The sequence below is a fragment of the Aotus nancymaae genome, unplaced genomic scaffold (assembly GCF_030222135.1).
Source record: "Aotus nancymaae isolate 86718 unplaced genomic scaffold, 86718_ANA_hifiasm-v0.15.2.pri h1tg000029l, whole genome shotgun sequence".
NCBI lineage: Eukaryota > Metazoa > Chordata > Mammalia > Primates > Aotidae > Aotus > Aotus nancymaae.
In genome coordinates this window covers 74,435,442-74,461,016 of record NW_026988442.1, presented here as the reverse complement: position 1 = coordinate 74,461,016, position 25,575 = coordinate 74,435,442, and the positions used below count along the sequence as shown (strand labels likewise).

The 25,575-nt window shown below is 35.9% G+C and overlaps 1 protein-coding gene across 1 annotated transcript in view; it reads left to right on the top strand.

The window, feature by feature from the left end:
• THSD7B (thrombospondin type 1 domain containing 7B) overlaps positions 1 to 25,575 on the top strand; it is a 1,057,843-nt gene that overhangs the window by 697,946 nt on the left and 334,322 nt on the right. Inside the window, exons 11-12 of the mRNA XM_064382803.1 lie at positions 7,460 to 7,589; positions 10,813 to 10,916. Of these exons, the coding sequence (XP_064238873.1) occupies positions 7,460 to 7,589; positions 10,813 to 10,916 (234 nt within the window). The remainder of the gene's footprint in view (positions 1 to 7,459; positions 7,590 to 10,812; positions 10,917 to 25,575) is intronic.

Sequence of the window (25,575 nt, the reverse complement as noted above, 5' to 3'; positions counted from 1 at the left end):
TCTTTGTCTGTCTATAGCATTGACTTAGAAACAGATTTCTTAATGACAATTTGGATCTTTTTCCAAGTGCAAGTTGTTTTCCCCTCATATTAATGCTCCTCTTTGAATAAATGCTAGGTCTCTTCAGTTTTATAGCATCCATTTGTGATGTTTCTGTTATAAAAACACATATAGAGTAGCTATGGTTAGTGTGAGGTAAGCCCTACACTCTCCTATTATTTTTTAATTCAGTGTTTCACAAACAAGTTTGTGGAGTGCTATGAAACAGTCTCCTTGAGATGTTTGAATGATGCAAGCAGAACTCTATGGCAAGAAATAAAAAGGTCCAGTGATCCTGTTGAGTAGATAATTTTAAGAATAGCAGTGCAGTCAGTCTACCTTTTCCACACATTTGAAATGCCATTCTATGCTGGAATGAGAAATAAAATGTACATGTTTCTTATTATACATGCACATGGGAGTGATAGTCTTTAAATGATCATATGTTTCGTACAAACCAAGACATATATGAGAATGCATGGAAGAGTTATTTTTGTTTAAGCTAGGATAATAGGTGTTAGCTAGAATTGCTCTGAGAAAACAGGATGTTTGATCATCCTATCGATTCCTGTCCAATAATATGAGAAAATGGTTGTAGGTACTAATTGTCATGCAATTATAGTTTAATTTACCTGAAACATGGAATGGTTTTAAGCCACTCACTGTCTGCTCCTAGATGTACAAAATAGGAATGAGATAGCTCTGAATGGAAAGCTGGGTTGTTACTATTTTTTTTCTTTTCTAAATTATAGAAAATATAACTCTTGCAACTTTTATTCTATTTTTTAAATCTTCCTTTTCTTTTATGAACTCACATTATGCTAGAGAAAATTTCTTATACCTGGCAATGTGTTCACACTTTATAAACAATATCTCGTGTAATCCTCCGAGCAATTAGAAGAACTAGAAACTTTTGGTTGGCCTGTTTTACAGTGTAGGAAGTTGAGACTTAACAAGGTCAAAAAAATTACCTGAAATCTAACAGGTGTTGGGGTTGCAACGCAACCTCAGGAAGTATGTAACGTGTCATTGTTAATGTGATATTAATCTATAAAAGCATTGATGTCATCTTTTTGCTTCAATCTTTGTGAGAGAGGAATCACCAGCATGGGTTCAGTTTTGCTTTTGAGTGGTGAATTGTATATGTAAGTGAAGAGAAGGAAAGAGACCTTTAGGGTGAGAACCAGGAGTTATAATGTGGTAAGCATGGAACAATACTGGTGCTATGAAGCATAATAGGCCACCGAAGTTTAATTGGTAATGGAAATATCTGAGAAATAAGGGAAAGCCATAAACGTTAATTTTTAAAATCTATTAGAATTCTGCAGGTTGCTGCTGGAATAACTGCCATACATTGCTGGTGCATAATTATCCTGCATCCACTCTGCACCTGCCATACATTGCTGGCGCATAACTATCCTGCATCCACTCTGCACCTATGCTTGCCTCTAGCAGCTCCCTCAATTTCCCGGCCATGTGTTCATCTCCAGCCCTGCCTCCCCTATCAGCCAGTGCCTATGTTCACTCCTGCTCTACCGTGTACTTGAGGTCCCCCTACTCTCACATTTTAGATTAGTTGCAAACTTAGTAAGACCGTTCTTTATTCTAACTCATTAATTGAATAACCCTGACATTAGGACTCAACATTCATGACACTAATTCAGTGTGAGGTACCCCAGCTTACCTAGCTGCAAATCACGCAAAGGTTCTCTTCACATACTTAATTCTTCTCTCTTTGCTATCGTCTTTCTGGGAAAAACTAGTATAGACCTTCATAAAGAATCTATAAACATCTCTCAATGTTTGTAGCCCATACATATGCTTTCTATGGTAAATATGTTTCTTAATCTTTAAGTCACTGTCTTCTTTAAATATTACTTTTTTTGACTATAATTAATAACAAGTTTAATTATACCTGATGACTTAGTGATAATAAAATATGCATAAATCAAAACTGAATTTAAACTAGTTATTTATTAGTCATAATCATGCTTGAGCAATTGTTTGTGTTGGCAAACAGGCACATTAATTTATTTTTTTTTTATAGGCTTAATGAGCTTGGAAACATCATTCACAAAACCTTACAAATATGACACTTTTTTAACACTGAAATCTCGTGTAAGTGGGTGCTGTTGAAAAATTGCTTAGAAGGGAAGAAGTATTCTTTTAGAATAACAGAAGGACAGTGATGTTAACTACACCCCCCACCTCACCCCTCTCCACCCCAAAAGCTCCCCTCTTTCCCTTCATCATACTATGAAGTCCCCTTTAATGGAAATATTATGGGCCTAAATGTCTGCCTAGTATAGTTTTAACTCTAGCTAAATAATTTTGGGAAATTATTTACTTCTTTTACCCTCCATTTTCTTATCTGTAAAATGGAAATAATAATACCATTCTGATCAATTATAATAATAAAATAAGGCATCATATGCATATATAAAATGCCTAGAAGTAGATCTAACGTAAGTTAAGATGTGTTTTACACACATAGGTGATTTAAATGTAGTCCCCTGGCAAAGCCATATCCTCCCCTCTCTTTAGCTCCTTCCTGGAAGTCACTTTTTCCTGTGTTTTCAGTGGAAAAGGAGGTATTGTTTGACATCACTTTCTGAGAACTTCTACTTGGCTTTTGCCCATCTTCTGTTACCTAGCTTCAAACCATGATATTGACGGCTGCCTCAGACTCCATTTCTTTTGTTGCCAGTTACCTCTTGGATTTTTGGAATTACCATTCTCCCTTGATACAGCCCTCATGCTGGCTTCAAAATGAGGTGAAATTGTTACAGGAAAGGGATATGGCTACATTATCCTAAGAGAGGATTCTTAAATCTCATGCAAAAAAGAATTCAGGATAAGTCCATAGAGTAAAGCGAAAGCAAGTTTATTGGGTGGGGGGCGAGGGGAGGGACAGTGGGGGGTCAGGGAGGTTGGGGAGGGATAACACTGAGAGAAATGCCTGATGTAGGTAACGGGGGGATGGAGACAGCAAACCACCATGGCATGTGTGTACCTATGCAATAATCCTGCAGGATCAGCACATGTACCCCAGAACTTAAAGTACAATTAAAAAAAAAAGATGAAATGTTAAATATACTCCTAGGTTGAAAAGGAAAGAAAAAACAGTTGAAAAAAAGTAGGAAAAATACACTGTAACCAATTAATTTTTATAAATCTTAAACCAGCCTTGTATAGAAAATATTGTAATCTTGTTAAATTGGTTTGTTTTTTGCCTGTAGAAAATAAGAACTTAACTTTTACCTACAAAGCACTCATCTCATTTCACTGGAGCCTTTGTCTCCTGGATGACTATTTCTAGCTTTTCACTCAAACTCTCTAAAACTAAAGAGAAAAAAAAAAGGTAAAGGAAGAAAAGAATGGCTACTCCATAGGGCAGTCCTAAGGGCTGATGGTTGCCCATTTTTATGGTTATTTCTTGATATATGCTCAACAAGGTGAGGATTATTTATGCCTTCCCTCTTCAGACCATATAGGGTAACTCCTGACATTGCTATGGCATCTGTAAACTGTCATGGAGCTTGTGAGAGTGTAGCAGTGAGGACGACCAGAGGTCATTCTTGTGGCCATCTTGGTTTTGGTGGGATTTAGCTGGTTTCTTTACTGCAGGCTGTTTTATTAGCAAGGTCTTTATGACCTGTATTTTGTGCTGACCTCCTATCTCATCCCGTGACTTAGAATGCCTTAACCATCTGGGAATGCAGTCCAGTAGGTCTCGGCCTTATTTCACCCAACCCCTATTCAAGATGGAATTGCTCTGGTTCAAATGCCTCTGACAAAATGAGGAAGTCATTGACTGCTCTATCCAAGTGTACACTGCCTGCCCTTTAGGTTCCCGCAATACCACTTAAGTCTGTTGTATGTAAAGGATTCTGCTGTAGGTGTGGCCGTAATGTGAGGCAGTAACATCATAAGGAGAGGAAAATTCTTTAAAATTGAATGCTAAATATGTCCATTGCAAAGTTCAAGGAAATACACACACACACACATACATACACACACACTTATACACACACACACATACACACGAGAGAGACGGAGAGAAAGAGAGAGAGAGACTTAACATGTATTTCACACATCTCTGGTGTTGTTTCAGTAGCTCAAGATCCTCCCTTACCTCTCTCTCTCTCTCTCTTCTCTCTCTCTCTCTCCCTCCGTCCTTCCTCTTCAAAGACATATACATATTTCTCATTTATGAACAGTGCGGATCAATTTCCCCTCTGGAAAATCTTACTTAGATACTAAATGTTGATTTTGACTAGAGGATCCATCCTTTTAAACCTCCACTTGAATAGCTGTAGGGCATGAAAATCAATGCAGCAATTTTTCTCAAATTTTAGATTATTCGACCTGGAGTCACACCACAAAGGCAGACTACCTCTGCGTGCGAGTGTGCATCATATGTATATGGTGTGTGAGGTGTGTGCATGTGCATGTTCAGTGTAAAAAGGAGAAGTATTGATCCATGTTGAATGTGTAGTCTCCCTTAAAGTTTCTCTTTTGATGTGTGGTGAAGGCATCCCTTTCATTTTTTTCTATTGTTTCAATCTTTATTTACAGACTCCTAAGGTAATATTTGGACAAAACACACATACACACAAACCCATACTCAAGGAAACATTCTAAGGTTAAATAATACATATAGGCAAAACAGAGATAATACAGTATAATTGGCATTAATTGGGGGTAGGGAAAGGAACTTTTTCCTACAGGCATAATTATTTGCAAAAGATTGTTATAACCCAAATAAAGATGGCTTTTTATATTATGATGATGCAGAACTGTCTTGGTAACCTTCTTTTTTCAAAGCTTCTATTTCTAAACTCCTCACTGAAGCTTAACTACATTTAAAAAGGGGCCAATTACAGCATTTACTCTTTCAAATAGCAGCATCTCTCCTTTGACTCTTTGACTTGATTGGCATGTTCTGGCAGGAAAAAGGTAGTCCACTCAAATGGGGCAACCAAGGAAGATTTAATGAAGGGACTATTTACAAAGGAATGAGAAGTGTTACGGTAGACTAGCAGGGTATCATGGTTTAGGATCTGGGCTAGTGAAGGAGCTTTAAAGTTGGTGGAGGGAGAAACATTTAGTGGAATGAAAAAAAGAAGTATTTAATAGCTATAGGCAAATGCCACTCCATAGGAACTGAGGCTTTTGTTAGAGGTAGAGAGACAAGGCAATACAGAGGATGGAATCTGGTGGAATAAATACCCTGATGTCTCTGTCCCTCCTCTTGCCATTTTTTTCTTTTATTTTGTGTGTCCCATTCCCCCATTAGCAAAGCCCAAATGGAAGCCAATGGGCCAGGGGATCACCAATGCAGCCCATCTCTGGGTATCAAGCAGGTTAAAGAAGGACAAAGAGGGGATCTGCAGGGAATAGATCAAAAAGATCCTATACATCTCCTTAATTTCCAGTTCAAGGTCATGAGATGTGCAAAGGTATTGGTCTCTCCTTTTTCCAAGGATCTCATTAGAAATGATAGGAAAATAATTTTAAAAGCCCTCATTCCTTCTCAAAAACAAAAGGAGAGGACCATTAGTGGATAAGAGATCTTTATGGATGACAGAACATTAATGGGTAAACCAAAAAGTAGAGAAATTGGGGATACATCATTGGGAGACATGACCTAATGTAGCAGGAAGGTGGGTGGTGGCAGAGAGAAAGCTCTTCAACCCAGGAGGACTCTGCAGAGCCGTAGAGACTGGTCTGATGTAGGACAGGAGTGAGGGGTAGGGCTTAAAAAATATGGGTTATTTAAGTAACCAGTAGAAGCATAAAAATAGCAACATCATCATAAAAGATAGGAAGATGGTACAAAGTAAACTGTCAACCACAGCAGAAAGTCAATACGTGATGTCTGAAGATCATAAATCAAGAAGTAATGACATAAGCATAGTATTTATAGATTTGGAGGTAACTATAGAAAAATTAAATACAGAAGGAGTTGAAAGTGTTCCCTCTGAAAAGGAAGACAGAGAGTAGGAAAGCTTTCATAGTGGGTGAATTGCTTCTCACTGTGAGTCTGCTAGTATTAATGATTTAAAAAATATATGCATCTATACTTTTAATAAAGTCTTCTTATTTCGTTGACTGGCTTTCTAAGTTAACGTCTTCATATGCGTAGGTCCATTATTTGTACCAAACTTACCCATGTATTCCATCTTCTTCTATACTTTCTTTTCTCTCTATTCTTTATAACTTTCACTGTGCTCCTTCCTCTCTCCCACCTTCCCCATGTGCACACACCCAGAGCCATATTCACATACCTTCCTTCTGAGTGTGGTTAGTTACATATCTGTCTTTGTAAGTAAATGTCTTGCACTCTTACATCTCCATGCCTTTCTTCAAAGTATTTCCTTGGCCTGAAATGGCTTCATTCATATATATATATATATATATATATATATATATATATATATGAGTTTTTTTCTATTTAGCCATCAAGGGCTTCAAGGCAGATAAAAATCCGTCTCCTTCATGAGCCCTCTTTCATTGCCAAAGTAAAAAATGACTTCTATTTCTTCTATACCCACCTAACGCTGTGTCACTGACACTGCTCACACCGCAGTGTCTTCTAACTAGTTGTGTATATGTCTGCCATTTTACTTCTTGCTTAATTGTAAGTTCTGTAGGTCAGAGATTTGTGTCTCCATTTATAGTGCAAATAGTCTATCTTGCACATAGTAATTGAAATTGTTGCTAAGCACTTTAATGATTTTTGTTGTTGATGTTGACTCAAAAGGCATCTAAAGATTGTGAAACGAGTGCTTCAACACGTTAAAGTGAACATCAATCGTTTTTTATTGATGTTCCTATTAATACTTCTACTTCGCAGCAAAACCCTGAAGCAAACGATATTTTGTTCTTTCCTAATACATATGGTTATAAGGTTATGAGGTTATGAGGAATAAGAAATCTAATAAACTAATGTCTGTAAATAAATAGGTTACTAATATATTAATTTATATAGGTGCATTTTGTTTGCATTATAAAAAGTAGCCTGGATGGAAAAATGCCTTACTCAAGGGACTGAGTTGCTGATAATCAAACTCTAGGGCTTTCAGCTGATGTTTGGAGATTAAAGAGGGTTTCTGGGACCCCTCTGATCACGCCATAAAACTTTTATATCATTGGTAATATAGATTCTAATTAACTTAAACACATTAAGACAGCGGGAAACAATTATATTTGAAATCACCGTTATTAAGTATTGTGTGTTTATTTCATAAAAGCAAGATGGAGTGTTAACTCCTGGTCTTTGCTTATTTTCATTCCCAGGTTGATTTTCCACATGTGTTTACTTTATCTCTCTTTCTTTTTTTGCAATTGCTACCTAGATTTTGATCTGCATCAACATAAAATGGCATTATATAATTTTCTTTTTCCTTGACTTCAGGAAATGCCACAGTAAAACAGTCTCGATACAGAATCATCATCCAGGAAGCAACCAATGGAGGCCAGGAATGCCCAGATACCTTATATGAGGAGAGAGAGTGTGAAGATGTCTCACTGTGTCCTATATATCGGTGAGTAGTTACCTTTTAAAATTATTGTTAGACCTACTGTAAATTACAACCTATTTTCTTTCATATAATAAATGGTCATTTGGTGAAAAATAAAAAGTATGGCTACATATCTTCAAATACTTTAATATTCTTATTTAACTGGAACATATTTGGAAGGAGTAGAGAATATGCAAGGCTAATTAATGGGGTAAAGCAAGCATGTTTGACTGTAAGTGAGCTGCTTGACTTATGACACAGTGGCAATCCATTTTCAAGATCATGTTCAAAAGAGATTCAGGATGAGGTTGTCTTACGGTTGTTACCTGGGGGCTAGGAGAATGAATACACAACCCCCCCACACACACGCACACACACACGAGGTAACTTACCTTCATTCTATTGTTCTCATTCTAAAACTTACCTTCATTCTGTTGTTCTCATTCCAATCAAGAATTAAGAACAAATTTGTACTTCCTTGTTTATTTTAATTAAAAATGTTTTTTGTTCTCAATTTTTGTGATACACAATTTCAGAAACCATCCAATAGAAAAAAAATTTAACTTAGGGATAAAATTTCTTATTATGTAAAGAAAATGAATAACTTTTAAACTATATGTATTCCCTGTATATTCCCTCTTGGCAAATGGTGATTACTGTTTATAAAAGTAATACCTGAGGTTTCTTTGCTTACTCACAAACTTCTCCCCTTTTAACACCTGACAGGTTTAAATCTGATTGAAATGCTACTTTAAAGTGTATTTGGATTAAATTCAATCTCTAAGGGGTTTTACTGATTTGTGAAAGTAATCCATGGTCTTAAAAATAATATAGGTTTTATCTGCACACTTAAAAATCAGCACATGGGCCTTTTGCAAAAATGTCCCTTGTTTCTGCTAATAATTTGAGAAACTAAACTTAAAGCTGTAAAATTCAAGGGCTAATTTATTTGGGAAAATACAAGTTATTTCCCTTTTTAAAGAAGAAAGATATCGTTGAAGAAGTCTAAATTACTATTGATTTTATCATCTCTTCCTCTCATTGTTTCTGTCCGATGACCAATTTGGGGAGGATGTAAATAAACACTGGGAACATGCCCAGACTACCAGTTTTTTTCTCATTAACCACAGGGCCATTGTGGAAACACTGTCAATATTCAGCCTTTTGTACAATGTCTAAATATTGAAACTTCTGAGCCCAGCAAAACAGCTCTCAAGGAAAGTAACCAAATGAAAAAAAATTAGCCAAATCAAATATTAGACATTTTATGAACCCGTCTGTTATAATCAGATAAAATCAAAAAATTATTAGTGAGATCTTCCATTCCTTTGCTCACTCATTTTACTCTGATATTGCCCTTGAATTTAGCTACTCATGTTTGAACTAGTTTCTATCAATGACTTCCTGCCACATTCCCCAAAAATCAGTTCTACTGTTTGTGAATTGGATCATTGTACCGTTTCTCCTGATGCATAGTTCAAAAGGTATCCAAGTTATCACCATGAATATCTGCTTCTTAGTGAAACATCCTTGAATTTTGAGCAATATAGGTCCAATTTAGATTTTGCTTTCCCCTTCATTGGTATGTTAGCGAGGAAGTTGTCTTAGGAAGCGAGTTAACATAGGACTTTATTGTTATCTTCTGATTCTTCTTTCTGACTCCATTAAGGTGACTTGTTCACATGTTTACCAAATTAAAACAGAATCAAAAAGTCTGTTTAATTTGTCCTGTGAATTTGAGCTTCCCTCAACACATTAAGTAGGTAAGACAGCATGGGTGACTTTATACCTATGTAGAATTGGGAATGAGATGTTCCCAAGAGGCTGTGGCTGAGCATCCAAAGGCAGGACTGGCAATTGGCCTATCTTGACTTATGCAGCCTGGGACAAATCATTTAACTTCTCTGAGCCTGGGTTTATCATCCTAAAATTGAAAGTTTAATAAAGGAATTCCGATTTCAGCCTATTCACCAAGGTGAAGAGACTGAACTTCTTAGTCTCATTTTGGTCGAGAAAGCTTACGTAAACTCAATTTCAGGAAACTGAATGAATGAATGACATATTTCAGTTCAAACATTGGACTAAAATTCCTTACTTTTTGGGTTCTATATGTTGGAATCATGCAGAAGGTGTCTATGCATGTACAAAGTAAGTTTACAACAATCTAAAATTAATAGATGATTTCTTTAAATGTAACAGGTTTTCTGTTTAGCTGTTTCCTGATATTTTTTCCCCAACCCGTCAGCTATTCCAGTTAGGAAGTTCACTTGAATGAGGTCAATGATGTTTTGTTTCATGTTTCTGTTTACCTTTTTGAAGTCGTTCTCTTATCAGAGGTATTGGCTCATATGAAAAGAGTTAAAATGTACTAAGTGAAAGAGCAGAATCTGTAGTTATACTTAGGGTTTGGGTTTTCTGAAATATTGTGAAGAGACAGATTTAAGGACACAAGTCATACTCTGCCCTGTGAGTCATAAAAGGAGAGTTTTGTTGACCTGAGAAAGAAAAGCCATTAGAAAGAGATTTCCTTTGGGACGGTATCCTCTGAGGATTAGAAATTATGGCATTTTATCAGTGGCAGGTCCATTCGTCTTTCCTAAGATTAACTATCAGATAAGATAGGTCCAAAGTGCCCATTCTTCTTTTACTCTATAACCTAATGAGATGTTTGATTTAGTTCAAAAGTCTTTGGAAACACCTTATAAAAATTTGAAGCAGAGGATCAAATCAAAAATTTTATAAGCAGAAGATTATAAAAATTTTGAAGCAGAAGATTAATGTGAAGGTTTGTACCTCAAGCTTACAGATGTTCAAACCTTGATTCTCTAACTCACTAGTGGGACATAGAGATTTTCTCTCTCTTTTTTTCTTTTATTGTTTTTTTTTTTCCAAAACAATTTTAAGTGCATAAAGAACTACACCTTCCAGACTGATCTGTGCCTCTAATGTTTATTATTGCCACTTTTCTATATTAACCAAAGTTTATATGCAAATATCTAAATTCAGTTTTTTTCTCAACCACAGGACCAATTCAAAAACATCGGATTACTGCATAAATCATAAATCTGGGGTTGAATGGACTATTGTCATTCTGGTGTTTGTCAAGGCTTGGCTTTATGACATTGGTTTCACATCCATTTTATTGAATTACTGTCTTTATGTTTTTTAAACTTCAAACATATCTAAGTATTTCTTTTGCATGTTGATCATAGTGAAGTTTCTAGTCCATTGTTTTTGGTAATCACAGGTGGAAGCCACAGAAATGGAACCCTTGTATCTTAGTGCCAGAGTCTGTCAGGCAGGGAATAATGGGCAGCAGTGAAGCCTGTGGAAAGGGGTTACAAACAAGAGGTAAGATGATTTTTATATAGTTTTCTATTAATGCGTAAGTTAAAATTATGCAACTCACATGTGTTGCTTATTTTTATATTTGAATGAATTGTGATATTATTGGATTGAATTATTTACATGTATGGACATTAGAGTTAAATAGATTTGGCACATTTAACATTTGATATTAGATATCTTTAACTATAACCAGTTATTATACCTAAGGACTAAAGCAATATAAGAAAATACCTGTTCTCAGTCATAGCATACACCAATGCTCATATTCCAAATGCATATTAGATATTACCTAATATCTGTGAATGAAGATTATGTCAAGATTAGATACGACTGTCTGTATACCTTATATTTTTATGTGCTAATTAGATACTTGTTGATGAATGAAAAAATAACTGAATGAATCGACAAGTCTTAATGATCATAGGATATGGCTTAAATATAATTGTCATGCATATAGTTACCATATATCTTATATGTTAAATGTATACAAAGGAAGTATTAAAATTTCTAGAAGACATATGAATAAGCTTCTGGACCTGAGTAGAACTGATTTTTATCACCAATGCCTAGAAGGTGTGGGAAATCTCTGAAAAGTACTCAGAGAATCATCAGACTGATCACTTTTCTATTTCATTCATAATCCAGATGCCAATGATATGAAGCTTGATATGAAGTGAATTTTTCTCAAAATCTGACCACTTTGTCACTAAAGGGATATATGTGGCAAAATTAAAGCTTGTGGAATTAATTAAATTATATTGGTTTCATAATTAATGTTCTTTTACAAGGCATATTTAGAATTAAGCTTCTCTTTTTGTTACATAGGTTGTACTTTGGAAATAATGTCCCTGTCAAAAAAATTAGAGATAAAATTATTGGTCAGGTGGTTTGATTTAAGACTGCTATGGGGATCTACTATTACTTTATGTAAATTATAAGAATGAACCACTTTCTTAAGAAATCTTACTTTTATATATCACTAAATTATTATAATAATATGATATTGTTATGTTAAGATTTTTGCCTATTTTCTGCTGAAAAATTGTTATAGAATATCCACATCACCCATCCCTACTCCACGAATGGAGCCCTGTTAAAAAAAATGGCACCTTTATGTAGCGTACAATTTAAATAGAGCCTTGAATTTGTTACTCTGTGATACTATGATACTAAACCAAACAATTTAGCAAATTCTGCAAAGATACTGTTTGTAAATCACATAAAAAGCAAGATATTTCATATTTTCTAGAATATGAAATCTCTTTGGATTTTAATTTAAATGAATCTTTCTAACTGGATGCCTGATAGTCCTTTATATTTTGCAATGAACTTTCTCTAAATTTGATGCCAACATTAGAAAATTCCTTGTGTTTAATTGATGGACAATTTGCACTTTTAACATTGAAGAGGGTCTTCAATTTTAGGATTATGGATGAAAGACATTTCTATACCTCCATCTTTTCTTTAAAATTACCTAAGAACCATAAAGGAAAATACAAAACAGTAAGACTAAATATATCTCTAATGAGGTCAATCTCCTTTACAAAAAAATATCACCCCAAACAACAAGGAATACAGTAAGCTTACCTTCAGGTAAGTTAGTAGCCAACTGTAACCTAGGTGATAATATATAAATTTGGAAAGTAAATGGAGATATGGTAAAGTACTTTGCAGAACAGTGTTACACCTAAGTGTTGGCAAGGGTGAAGGTGTGTGAGCTGAAGAGAAATCAAATGATATGTCCTGGACGACTCCAGGAAGAAACCACATTCTACAGAAGGAAGTGTGCAAGGCTGTGTGTGTGTGTGTGCGCGCGTGCATTGGAAGTTAGGGGTAAAAACTAGAGCTCTGAAAGTCTGAATAAAGAGCAGCAAAGTTCCTCTTTGATCAAGTTCCTCACCTTTCACTCTATAGAGTCAGATTTCTACCATTTCTTTTTCTTGTGGGAGCCTGGAGATGTATTCTCTGGGAAACAGGGAGGTTTTTGACTCTGGACAATGAGCAGAGGTGAGTGGAGATGAGGGGCTAGACTGAAATCAGGTGGATCAAAGGAATGTCTGAATAAGAAATTATGAGACCCTGATTTCCTCTAAACATTAAACTGCTAAGATTTGAATATAGATAAAAGAGAATATAAAGGGAAGAAAAGAATTGAAGAAATAATATTAGAAATATACCCATTAAGGAGCCAAGATGTTTAAATAAGACACATATCAAGGCTCCCCATTGTGGTATCTCAGGCCACATGGGGTAAAGTCATGACCCTAAAACCTTCCAGAGTAAACAGCATGATCTCTCACCTCGAGTTCTTGAATAAGATTATAGGACTTTTCAACATCAGCATTGGAAAGTGGAAGAAAATAGAGCAATAACTTCTAAATGTGGAATGAGAATATTTTCAACCAAGAAGTCTTTTTTAAATTATCATTCAAGTACTAAGATAACATGAAAATGTTTGCAGAAAACAAAATCTCCAAAAGTTTACCTCCGTAGCATCCTGTTTCCAGAAGTAAATAGAGTATGTACCTCATCAAACATGAATAAATCAAGATGCAATCTGGTTATCCCACCTGGAAGAGAGGACATCAGCATTCCTAGGAAGAAAGAGAGGGGAAATTCACGGACCACTGCTGTTCACAGGCCTCCAGCTGTTTACTAGGCTCATGTGATGAGAGCAGGAGACCTATAAAGTGTCAGGAGGGGTGTCTTAACATAAACAATAGAAAGAATAGAGGATTTGTCAGTTTGACCTGAGAAGCATTTCATAGGTGTGAAAGCACTTTTCCAGATTCAAAGAAATGTTTGCAAATAAAAGTGAAAGAATTCCAGGAAATACAAAATGTTCTAGATAGGAGGTGTAGTCACAATAGACTTTTTCAGCTTACCTATAAAGAATAGATTGTCATAAAGGCAAAAACATTGAGTTACGGATTTAAGCAAAAAAATGTGAATCAACAATATTGAGAGTTTGGCGGAGGGACCTGGGAGGTGTTGTCCTCAAAAAGACAACAGTAGAAAACAGCTGTCATTAAGGAATTGGCTAATAGAGCTATATTAACATTTTTTTGAAACATAAAGTACCCATTAGAAGAAATTGTAAAACAGTCAAAAATAATTGACTCAAAGTGAGGAGTCAGGTAATTATTTGTTTTATCATTATTTAAGTTTCAATGCTATGAATATGTACTACTTTGGTAAAAATTTTTTTAATGTAATCTTGTCAGGCGTGATGGCTTACACCTGTAATCTCAGCACTTTGGAAGGCTGAGGTGAGAGCATTCCTTAAGCCTAGGAGTTCGAGACCAGCCTGGACAACATACTGAGACCCTATCTCTACAAAAATAGAAATTTTAAAAAGTGAGTCAGACATGGTAGTGTATGCCTGTACAGCTGCTCAGAAGGCTGATGTGAGAAGATTGCTTGAACCTGGGAGGTTGAGCCTGCAGTGAGCTGTCATCATGCCACTACTCTTCTGCCTGGGTGACAGAGTAAGACCCTGGCTCAAATAATAATAATGAAATAATGTGATTTATTCAGTGTTCGAAGGGATTATTTAAGTAAATGCATTGCAAAATGCTGAAAAAGCTAGGTCCAGGAAGAAAAGCTAATGGGGGAAGGGAGGAAGAGGGAAAGGGGACCTGCCTGTTTTGCACTGTATGGAGAAGCTTCTGCTGTCAGTGTTTTTCGCTAGTTTTAACAAATAGGGTCTTGTTTCTTCACGCATATTAATAGGATGAATTATGGTTCCCAAAAATACATGTCCACATACTGATCATTATAAACTGCACATGTGACTTTATTTGCAAAAAGGGTCTTTGTAGCTGTAATTAATTTAAGGACTTAAAGGCTTTATCAATTTGGAAAAGCTTATTTTGTTTTTGAGGATTCTTTGAATCCCAGAAGGAGTTTGAACTCAGACCATAAAGTCATGGGAAGGCCAGGTTGAGGTTATACATTCTCGTGAAGGATTCTCCTCTCTTGCTATCCAATCCTGTGTTTTAGAATTGCAAGTTGTCTTGCCAAGACTAGCGCTTGACAAGTTTATTTCTATCTAGTTCATCCCTAAACACTAACAGTGAGTGTTTGTTGTCATTGCTTCTAGTATAGGAATTTTAAAGGATTCTTAATAGCCGGCCTTCTATTTTTTTCTTCTGTGCATTATGAATCCATAAAAGTAAAAACTGGTATCTCTAAGATTTGTTAGAAACCCTTGGGATGAAGTGTGTCTTTCTCGTTTACCTTGCAGGGTCTCATGCTTTCACTTTGTTTTGGGTGTTATGGATTCCTTACTTTCAGACAAGCCCAGCAATACATTGAGAAGATATATATGTTATCATGTGTTTTAGTCTTTTTATTTGAAAGGATTTTTCAAGATTTATATGCCATTAGACTGCCAGAAACAGAAGTACCACTTGTTTTATTTGATTGTGCTTTTGTTGCTGGCCTGTTTAATTGGTTCATGGTTAAGATATCATTCATGTAATAACTTTTCAGTTAAAAAATGAGAAAAACAGGAAGGTAGAACAGCACATAGAATTATAGCTGTAGCTAAGTGTCTGCAGCATCTCCAGGAAGATGGGCATTTTGAGTGTCATTGTCCTAGCTGTCTCCTACTTCAGGGAGACCCAGGTGTTCTTTCTGCTCAGAGTCTTGTGCTTAACCAGAGAATTTTTTTAATGGTGGCTTATATTTTATGGCAAATAAAAGTATAAGGGGAAGAAACTTAAACTTTCTACTACACGTTGTAGAAACTGCTCTTAAAATGCTCAAACTTTGGTATAAAAAAAGAGAGAGAAAAAAGCCAAGATGCTGTCATTTCTATAAGTGAAGTGTATTTCACTATGGACTGATTTTTTGCTTTGCTATCCATAGTAACTATTTTAAAGCTGACTTAATGGACTTTACAGTATTTTTCTTTTGGACAGAACTTTCTTGCCATTCATCAGCCTGTGAGTGTACTCTGTCAGCGACAGACTTGACATTATGGCACTGTAATGGATACAGAGTAGGTATTGGAGATCGAAATCATCTTGTCTACAATATCGTTGACTTTCCTGAACTATCTGTAGTCTTTTTTGGTTTATTTTCACTGAAAAATGTTTAGGTGGACCAAAAGAGGCAGATTTCTAAGCTCTGTCAAGTCTTTTTGTTCTTCTTTAATTAGTTTTTGTCACAGTTTTCTTATATAATAGTTTTGATGGATTCTGTGTGTTTTTCTTTGCATTCAAGGAACCCCTTTAATGTAAAGATGTTTTTTCTGGAAAAAAAATTGAGCAAAATAATTCATTCTCAAAATTAGTTGTGGATTATGTTTAGTTTTTTTTTTTTTAAAAGGATGGAGTAAGAAATTGAAAGAAGTTAAATAACGGAGATCTGAAGTCTTAATTATACAGCAGTAATACCAGGTGTTTAAAAATGAAAATTTATAGGAAACATATTTGTGTATATTTACCATTTTTTTGCCTGATATGCTTTATTTAACACACCATTTCGTAATCTAGTCTTTCACTAAGGCTTTTAACATGTGACTGAATTATTAAAAATTGATTTATATGATTTTCCAACATTATATAAATTACATAAACTATATAGTTATATAAAACAAAGGCAAGTAAATCAATTGCATGAGTTGGATTCAAAGGAAACTCTTCATGTTGTAGACCTGAGTACTCCAATTTTCTGAGTAAAAATGTTCTTCTCGGCTATGTTATCTTCATGGAGAGAAGGTTAAATATATTACCCCATTACCATCTCATCATCCAACTTTTGTCTGGGAAACATAGAAATATAGCAAATACACACACTCTAAAATAAAGAAGTCGTTATAGTCTACCAGATGTTAAGACAGCCAGTCATCTCGTTGTGTTATTTCTGATGCCAGGTATCCTTGTATTTTAGGAGACAAAAGATACCTCTGGAGCATTAGACTTTCATTCTCTGAATGGAAGACATCATAGTCACTTAACCTTAGAGCTACAGTTTTATTCTCTGCTGTAGCCATCTACCTACATCGCAAGCAAAAAGTCATTTCAGTTCATTCAGAAAGCAAAGCAAACATACAGGTTTGAACTATGACTGAATAATAGCAAATAAATAAATAAATAAAGTAAAATAAAATAAAATAAAAACCAAAACCACAACCAAATAATGAAACAGAGATAGTCATAGACATTTTTATTTTTAGTATGGGAGGAGGAAGAGAAAGATGTTCTGGGAAAGGAAGTACAGTAAGTACAGTAGTTTCTTCTATTTACTTCAAGGCTTTGACAAAAACGAGCTACCTTATCCACGAGCTGTGGGCATTTCCAGTAGGGAATGTGGAGCAACTATAGCCTAGCCCTGGTGCCCCTTCCACAAATGTAACTGTATTTGGCAGTGTTTTTCTCATGGACTTTAAGAAGGGAGGACATGACCTCTCTGTCCAAATCAAGGTTTCCAATGTAGGCAACAAGCAAATACTTACCTAACCACACTATTTGCAGTAACTTTCGTGAGATAGTTTTTAATAACTGTGTCCATAGCATAGAAAAAATGATTATACCCCAATTTTTTTTGTATTAATGATTATTCTTGGGGGGATTTCTGTCATTAACAGAGTAAAATATTGGAGGACATAATACGCTTTATTGATTTATCTAATTAATTAACACCTGATACCAAATGATTCATTATAAATATTTTAAGGAACTTAAAAAAATCTCTCCCAAATATTCTGATCTTTAAGTGATAAAAGAAATGAGGATCAGGTTAAAATGTAGAAACTAGACAGTATAGGAAACTTTCTAAATTAAAATATCTTCAGATTATAACAAAAGGATGGGCTTTATAACACGAGAGGCATTGGTTTTGAGAGTAAAGTGTAGGAATCAGAGCAAAGATTGCATTTTAATCTAAGTGAATAATAATTTTGGCAAGTACTTTTCATTTTCTTTGCATGTTTTAGGATAGGATTATATTTGAGACTTTTATGGTTGCTGCAGGTAGAATGTGCTTACTTTTTAAAGTTGGTGATAAATTTTAAATAAATATTAAAGGTGATGAGCAACCTAAGGCAATGATGCTTTAGTAACACAGTATGAATTAACTGCAGATTCAGAGATGCTGTCTTGTGCCAGCCTCCCATTTTTAACATAATAAGCTTTGATACAAAGAACAGAGTAACCCTTTTGTTCTATCTCCACCCCACCCACATCCCAGCAGGTATTTTATTGATAAAATAGATGTTGAATGTGAAGATGGGTGGGGGGTAATTTTTTTTTTTTAATTGGTGAATGCAGTCCTTTGTAAAACTGTTAGTAAGAAATTTCTCTTCTAGCTACATGGTTCTCAGTTACAGAACTATCTTCCCTTCAGGAATGCTAATATGAATTTCAAAGTCTACTGCAAACTGTGTAAATGTAATAAGATTATATGTTTCTTGTTCATGACTAAAATTCTATCTCTTCAAATAGATGTGAGTTTTCTGGCTTCCCTTAACACTTGGATTACTAAGGTCAGAGTTTTCATGTCTGTTCATCCCATGTGCCATCTCAGGATTGCATCAGAAACATGTAATATTTGTACATTTTTTGTTTTCATTTCTAAAGAGAAGCATTAACACTGTTTTCAGGTAGCAGTGAAAGAACAAGAAGACTACCCTTGCTCTAGAGGCTCTTAAAAACTAACAGAAGAGTCAAAACTCAACCTCACCACTACTCAGAATTCAAACAAATACAAAAGTTGCAAAACAATGCCTCTTTATGCCAACTATGTTATGAAAAATTTACATGGTGAGAAAAACAAAATAAAAAACAAATCACTCTTTTAGCTGAGGTGTATGGGGAATGAGAATTTAAAACCTATTAGAGTCTATTAACCTGAGCAAATACATGAAGTAATCCACCTCATAGCAGAATATAAAAGTAAGAACTGAAAATGGGAAAGTTGGGGGTATTTGAAGACTTTGTAATTATGCCAGGAAAGGTTTTAAAAGCTTATACCAGAAGAATGACTTTAGGAATTGATTAGAAGGAATATACATAAAAGGCAATTTAGGAAATAAAACAATGGGATGTAACAGCTAACTTTATGTAGAGAGCACAGGATAGTGATGAGTTGAAATTTCAGACTCAGTGTGGTTTTAGGCCAATGAAAATAGGACAATATTGATGTTAAAAAAAAGCCCAGGTCCAGATGAGTTCACAACCGAATTCTACCAGACGTACAAAGAGGAGCTGGTACCACTCCTTCTGAAACTATTCCAAACAATCCAAAAAGAGAGAACCCTTCCCAAATCATTTTATGGACCAACATCATCCTGATACCAAAACCCAGCAGAGACTCAACCAAAAAAGAAAACTTCAGGCCAATATCCAAGATGAACATCAATGCAAAAATCTTCAATAAAATACTGGCAAACTGATTGCAACAGCACATCAAAAAGCTCGTCCATCACAATCAAGTAGGCTGCATCCTGGCGATGCAAGGCTGGTTCAACATATGCAAGTTTATAAATGTAATCCACCACATAAACAGAACCAAAGACAAAAACCACATGATTATCTCAATAGAAGGCCTTCTCAGGCCTTTGACAAAATTCAACAGCCCTTTATGCTAAAAACCCTCAATAAACTAGGTATTGACAGAATGTATCTCAAAATAATAAAAGCTATTAATGACAAACTCACAGCCAATATCATACTGAATGGGCAAAAACTGGAAGCATTCCCTTTCAAATCTGGCACTAGACAAGGATGCCCTCTCTCACTGCTCCTATTCATTATAGTATTGGAAGTTCTAGGCAGAGCAATCAAGCAAGAAAAAGACATAAAGGGTATTCAATTAGGAAAGGAGGAAGTCACATTGTCTCTATTTGCAGATGACATGATTGTTTATTTAGAAGACCCCATCATCTCAGCCCAAAATCTCCTGAAACTGATAAGCAACTTCAGCAAAGTCTCAGGATACAAAATTCATGTGCAGAAATCACAAGTATTCCTATACACCAATAACAGACTTAAAGAGAGACAAATCAAGAATGAACTGCCATTCACAATTGCTACAAAGAGAATAAAATACCTAGGAATACAACTAACAAGGGATGTAAAGGACCTCTTCAAGGAGGACTACAAACCACTGCTCAAGGAGATAAGAGAGTACACAAACAGATGGAAAAACATTCCATGCCCATGGTTAGGAAGAATCAATATTGTGAAAATGGCCATATTTCCCAAAGTAATTTACAGATTCAACACTATCCCCAGCAAGCTACCTATGACCCTCTTCACAGAACTGGAAGAAACCACCTTAAATACTGCCCAAAGAAATTTATAGATTCAATGCAATCCACATGAAGCTACCTATGACCCTTTTCACAGAACTGGGAAAAAAAAAAACCTTAAACTTCATATGGAACCAAAAGAGAGCCTTCATAGCCAAGACAATTCTAAGCAAAAAGAACAAAGCTGGAGGTATCATGCTAGCTGACTTCAAACTCTATTACAAGGCTACAATAATCAAAACAGCATGGTGCTGGCCCCAAAACAGACATATAGACCAATGAAACAGAACAGAGACCTCAGAGGCAACGCCACACATCTACAACCAGGTTTTGACAAACCTGACAAAAACAAGCAATGGGGAAAGGATTCCCTGTTTAATTAATAGTGTTGGAAAAACTAGCTAGCCATGTGCAGAAAGCAGAAACTGGACCCCTTCCTGACACCTTACACTAAAATTAACTCCAGATGGATTAAAGACTTAAACATAAGACCTAACACCATAAAAACCCTAGAAGAAAACCTAGGCAAAACCATTGAGGACATAGGCATAGGCAAGGATTTCATGACTAAAACACCAAAAGCAATGGCAACAAAAGCCAAAATAGACAAATGGGATCTAATTAAACTCCAGAGTTTCTGTACAGCAAAAGAAACAATCATTAGAGTGAACTGGCAACCAACAGAATGGGAAAAAAAATTTTGCAATCTACCCATCTGACAAAGGGTTAATATCCAGAATCAACGAAGAACTAAAACAGATTTACAAGAAAAAAACAAACAAACCCATTCAAAAGTGGGCAAAGGACATGAACAGACACTTTTCAAAATAACACATTTATGAGGCCAAGAAACATATGAAAAAATCCCCATCATTACTGTCATTAAAGAAATGCAAATCAAAACCACATTGAGATACCATTGATATCTCAGGCCAGTTAGAATGGCGATCATTAAAAAATCTGGAGACAACAGATGCTGGAGAGGATGTGGAAAAATAGGAACACTTTTACACTGTTGGTGGGAGTATAAATTAGTTCAACCATTGTGGAAGACAGTGTGGTGATTCCTCAAGGACCTAGAAATAGAAATTCCATTTGACCTGGCAATGCCATTACTGGATATATATCCAAAGGACTATAAATCATTCTATTATAAAGACACATGCACACATATGTTCATTGTGGCACTGTTTACAATAGCAAAGACCTGGAACCAACTCCAATGCCCATCGATGATAGACTGGACAAGGAAAATGTGGCACATATACACCATGGAATACTATGCAGCCATAAAAAATGATGAGTTCATGTCCTTGTAGGGGCATGGATGGATCTGGAAACCATCATTCTCAGTAAACTGACATAAGAACAGAAAATCAAACACTGCATATTCTCACTCATAGGAAGGTGTTGAACAATGAGAACACATGGACACAGGGAGGGGAGCATCACACACTGGGGTCTGTTAGCGGGGAATAGGGGAGGGACAGCAGGGGTTAGGGAGGTTGGGGAGGGATAACATGGAGAGAAATACCAGATATGGGTGATAGGGGGATGGAGGCAGCAAACCACATTGCCATGTAGGTACCTATGCAACAATCCTACATGTTCTGCACATGTACCCCAGAACCTAAAGTGCAATAAAATATACATTTAAAAAAAGTTAACATCAATAATTGACATAAAAATGCACACACACAGAGCACACATGCACAGCAAGAGAGCAGTAAAATATGCAAGAATTATTTCTAGAAACATATATATTATATATATGTGTGTATATACACAAATATATAGTTTATATTATATACATATATATTATAAACATTATATAATATTTGTGTATATACACATATATATAATATTTGCTTAAACTTTAACTTATATATATGTGTATATATATATATGAATCATTTGCTTAAAGGTTGAAGTTGATTCCAGTTCTACTCAGAGAAAGTACAGAGAATATGTAGAGGCCTAAGGCCTAGAGGCAAACTGGTGTGATGAAGGGATGCTCCTTCACTTTAAAATGCGAGGGACCTGGCTCAAATCGTAGTTGTTCAGCTCACTACTTGGGTGAGCTTGGTTGAACCACTTAACTTCTCAATATTCTTATCTATGAAGTGGATAATAATTCTAATTTTTTGATGCTTTTACCAATACTTATAGTTTCTCAGGAAATATTAATCTCTTTTTGTTTTTCAAACCTTGGAAGACAGCAATTCTTAGAAGGCAGGGAAAATGGAAATAATGACAGACAATTTTTTTTTAAAGTAAACGAGTGGAAAATAGTGGAGAGATGTATTGTTATATGAATCAAAGGGTGAAGAGGGGGAGCTTCCGTGACCAAATGATCTTCTGCTTAGAAATCTTCAAAAAGAGAGATAGGGAGAGAGAGAGAGAAAAGAAAGAAAGAAAGGAAAGAAGGAAAGAAAGAAAGAGGGGGAAGGAAGGAAGGAAAGAAGGAAGGAAGGAAGGAAGGAATCCTCAGTGTAGAGTTACTGAAGGCTCTTAGACTGTGGCAATAAAGAAGTGTATTACTTTTTTTTTCTTTTAAATAACAGAGTTATCTCAATCTCATTTACCTATAGACTGTTTATCATGAAATACCACCTAACATCTTTATGCTATTTAAAATGTGGGTATTTTATCATAAAAATCACATAGGGGCTACTTTTTAAAAAAAAATTATGTGTGTAATATTGTCAAATGTTTGTAAAATAACTGTGTAAATAAAGACAGATGAAATGATTTGGCAATTGAGTAAATGTAGCTGAACATACAGACTCTAGTCTCAGCAAAGTAATCATAGATTTTTTTAAATAATAATTTTGGGACCAAGGGCTAACCACAAACAGATATTGAGTAGATGGCTTTACAAAATGTTTGTCAAAGAAAACCAAGAAATAAGTAGCTTTAAAGCTCAGGGTTCAAAGAGTGATGATAGGACCACCCTGTACAAATATGAAGAAAAAAGGGAAAAAAAACTAGTGGGGTAAATATATTGAAGGTGTTCAAGAGGGAGGAAATACTTGAGTGAGCATGATTTTTGGGCAAGGCGATATGATTGAATGCAGAAGTGAATTCAGCATTTGGAGAAGAAAATCATTTTTTCTTTCTTCTACACTCCAAGGGCAACTGTCAGAACCCAGGTATAAGGGCAATGAGGAAGAAAGATAAAAGAGCTCTTTATAAAATGGCTCAATGTATATAGAAACCCCTCTCCCAGTAGTTACTCGTGATCTTCTCGTTTTAAATCCAGTAATTACTTTTCAGCCCCAAAGAGTTTTCTTTCTGAGACTCTCTACCTTTCTACTCCTGTTTTGCGTTGCGGTTTTCTCCTGGCGTTTAATCTGCCTCTCTACTGCTCAGGTCTCAAGTCGCTGAACCCCAATTCTCTTTCTCCACCAACATCTTACATGGAGTCATTGTGCTGTTTTTTTTTTTTTTTTTTTTGAGACAGAGTCTTGCTCTGCCGCCAGGCTGGAGTGCAGTGGCGCCATCTCGGCTCAATGCAACCTCCGTCTCCTGGGTTCAAGCGATTCTTCCGCTTCAGCCTCCCGAGTAGCTGGGACCACAGGCGCGTGCCACCACGACCGGCTAATTTTTTTGTATTTTTAATAGAAATGGGGTTTCATCGTGTTGGCCAGGATGGTCTCGGTCTCTTGACCTCGTGATCCACCCGCCTCTGCCTCCCAAAGTGCTGGGATTGCTGGCGTGAGCCACCGCGCCCGGCCCATGCTGCTGCTTTTGTGTTTTTCATCTTTAATGTCTCCCCAGATCATTTCAGCTCTGCCCAGGATTTCAGCTCTTGAGATAATCCCCAGGTTTTTATTTCAAGGGAAATCTCCTTCTCCACACCAGGCTTAGAATTTTCCTGTGCTGAACACCAGTCACCTTATAGACGATATAATAATTCGAATTCATTGTTTCTGAAAGTGAACCTATTTTCTCTTCCTGATTTTTCAGTCTTAAAGGGTTGCATCTCCACTGATCCATTAACAGAGATCAGGCTTAGAATCCCATCAGTTCCATCCTATATGAGGACTCTTCAGCCTTTTCCCTTTTCCAGACCATTGTTGATATCCACTTGAGAATTGTAGTAACATCCCACTGTCAAAAGAACATTTCTTTCTATCTCCAGGCACATTTCTTACAAATCCATCACAAGCTATGAAGCCAAGATCACCTGTGTAGAGTAACTCATCTGATGATCCCAATCACCTGCTCAAGAATTTTCAGTAGCTGTCTTTTTCTATTCGAAGTCATTACTGCGCACACTTTTATGTCTCTCACTGCTGTCTCTCATATCCCTCATCCACTAGCCATTGAGCAGGCATTACCCATAATCTACAGGCACTCATCAGCTTTTGGCTTCTCCTTTAACCTGGAAATCTTACCTTTCTTCACTCATTAGCATCCTATGTCCTGTCCTAGTGCCATGTCATGTATCTCCTTCTCCAAATAATCCCATTCTCCCAATGATCCCATTCTCCCAGTTGTAATTAAGCAATTCTCAGTGTACACTCCGTTCTTACTTGTACGTTATGTTTAGGAATTATATTATACCCTAAAGGTTTTCTTATTGGATTTTCAGCTCCCAAAACGCAGAAAATGTACCTTATTCATCTTTATATCCCCCGTGCCTCAAATAGTCATATATTACACATGCAAAAGTTACTCCATAAATGTTTGCTCAATAAATATTAATCCAAGTGCCATTATCAGAGGTTCAGAGCTTTGGCAAAAATACAGTGAAAAAAAAGTACATGTGATGAATGTATGGTTTTTATTCTGCAAAGTCAAATACAGAAATTATAACACATTAAAATTACTATGACACATTTTTTTCTGTGCTTAAATCAAGTAATGGAAAGGGGAACTGTGCTTATGAGAGTTTAATCTCCTAGAGAGTAGAGGCTCTATCAGCTTTACTGTATAGTGTGCCTATTTTACAAATTCCTTCAAAAGTGTATTTCTAGTGAAATAAAAATGAGATGATGAGGAAATGCCATACAACCCAATTCTCTGATGCCAGGATTATGAATCAAATTTATATAATTTATCAGGTGCCACTCTATGAATTTACATGAGACTGAGAGGATTTTGTCCCTTACCTGTAACAGAGTGGGACAAAAAAAAGAGTGGCTTCTCTTTCTTTAGAGTAGTGCTTTTCAATCAGGGGTGAATTTTTCCCTCAAGGGACATTTGCAACATCTGAAGACATTTTCGATGGTCACAAATGGGGGAGCAGAGGCTTTTACTGGCATAGTTACGGCACAGCAATAGTGCTGAGATTCAGAAATGTTGCTTCTAGAACCAGAAGTAAAGTGTTGGCTTCACTTCTCATGATTAAACAGATCTGATTTGAAAATATTTGTTCATTTTCAGGACTACTCAAAA